Below are 1,510 nucleotides of genomic sequence, written 5' to 3'. Positions count from 1 at the left end.
TAACATTACGAGAATAAAGTCGTAACATTACGAGAATAAAGTCGTAAATTTACGAGAATAAAGTCGTAATACTGTATTATGAGAAAAAAGTTATGAAATTATGAGAATAAAGTCGCAATATTACGAGAATAAAGTCGTAAATTTACGAGAATAAAGTCGTAACACTGTATTACGAGAAAAAAGTCATTACATTACAATAGGGTTGTATTTTATGACAACTCTTAGAAGATGCACTTTCTCCCCTAAAATGAGGAACGTGGAGCATCATGTGAAGTTATACATATATATACAAAGTTATATATTTGGCATCGGTTTGAAAAACAAGGAAATCAAACTGGGCGGGATGTCAAAGTGGACTCAGGTTGCTGATTGGTGAAGCTGGTTGGAGCTCGAAGATTTCTGTCTGAAACGGGTTGTGGCATGATGATTTAATTCTCGTTATTTTTCAACTTTAATCTCATAATGTTATGATTTTCTTCTAATTTTCGGACTTCATTCTCATTAAGGTACGACTTTAATCTCGAAATGAAATGAAAAAAAAATGTCAAGCCTGGCCCTAGTACTCCGTCGTACATAGTTAAGCTGTCTGTGGGATAATTTATAAAAACTCCCCTAAGCAGCACTGCTAGTTTCTTAAAGTTAAATCGCTGTTATGTTTGTTTCTGATGCTGTTGATGTCACAGAGTCGCTGCTACACAAGCAAAAAAAGATGAATGATGGATCCGTGATTTAAAATCCCAATTATAAGACGGTGCTCACCTCGTAGGCCTGCTTGTGTTCTGGGTAGGCACAACAGTCCAGGGACTCGTCACCTGCCAGGTCGATGGCCACCACCCCTTCGTTTCGATACCTATTACACAACTCCACGACATCCATGGACCAGCCTGGAAAATGTTCACATTCCAATTACAACCCAGTTCCTTTCCGCCGACTCAGTCTCACATCACAGCAGAGATAGAGCAACACAGAAGGCAGCAGATAACTTTAGCCAATATTTGCTTTTTTTCACTTGCATCGGCATCGTTTACAGCACGTCTGATTTAAATGGTTAGAAAGGCTCAGCAGCCTTTAACTGCTGCAGACGGCTGATTATAGGAGCAATATTGTAGCTATATAATTAGCACGTGTGTAGAGAGTTTCATGCCAGTGTCTTGATTTTGTGTGCGCAGCAGGATTTGAAAATGTTTTAAAAATCTGGAAATTTGTCTGTACAACAATCTGCAAATGTGTAAAACTACTTGTGTGTAATCCGGTTTGCAAACCTGTAAAAAATCCACAAATCTGTATTCAGATCTACAAATATGAACAAAGCTTTGCAAATTTGTACCAAGATCCAGATATTGCACATACGAATCCTCTCAATGCATTTCCAGATCTCATACGACAGAAGTAAACAATGATTTGTCTGTATTTCTGGGTCTTGAAGCGAAAACACTTCAGATATAAGTGTGTCTGTGTGTGCTCACAGATTGATCCATACATTTGCAGATTTTAGTGCACATTTGGAAAA

At 38.0% G+C, this 1,510-nt stretch overlaps 1 protein-coding gene across 1 annotated transcript in view; it reads right to left on the bottom strand.

The window, feature by feature from the left end:
- ada (adenosine deaminase) overlaps positions 1-1,510 on the bottom strand; it is a 45,290-nt gene that overhangs the window by 9,259 nt on the left and 34,521 nt on the right. Inside the window, exon 6 of the mRNA XM_015393455.1 lies at positions 760-884. Coding sequence (XP_015248941.1) covers positions 760-884 — 125 coding nt within the window. The remainder of the gene's footprint in view (positions 1-759; positions 885-1,510) is intronic.

The sequence above is a fragment of the Cyprinodon variegatus genome, unplaced genomic scaffold (genome assembly GCF_000732505.1).
Source record: "Cyprinodon variegatus isolate N-32 unplaced genomic scaffold, C_variegatus-1.0 Scaffold642, whole genome shotgun sequence".
In the NCBI taxonomy this organism is placed as follows: Eukaryota; Metazoa; Chordata; class Actinopteri; order Cyprinodontiformes; family Cyprinodontidae; genus Cyprinodon; species Cyprinodon variegatus.
The sequence above is the reverse complement of the archived record's forward strand: the minus strand, read 5'-3'. Positions and strand labels throughout refer to the sequence as shown.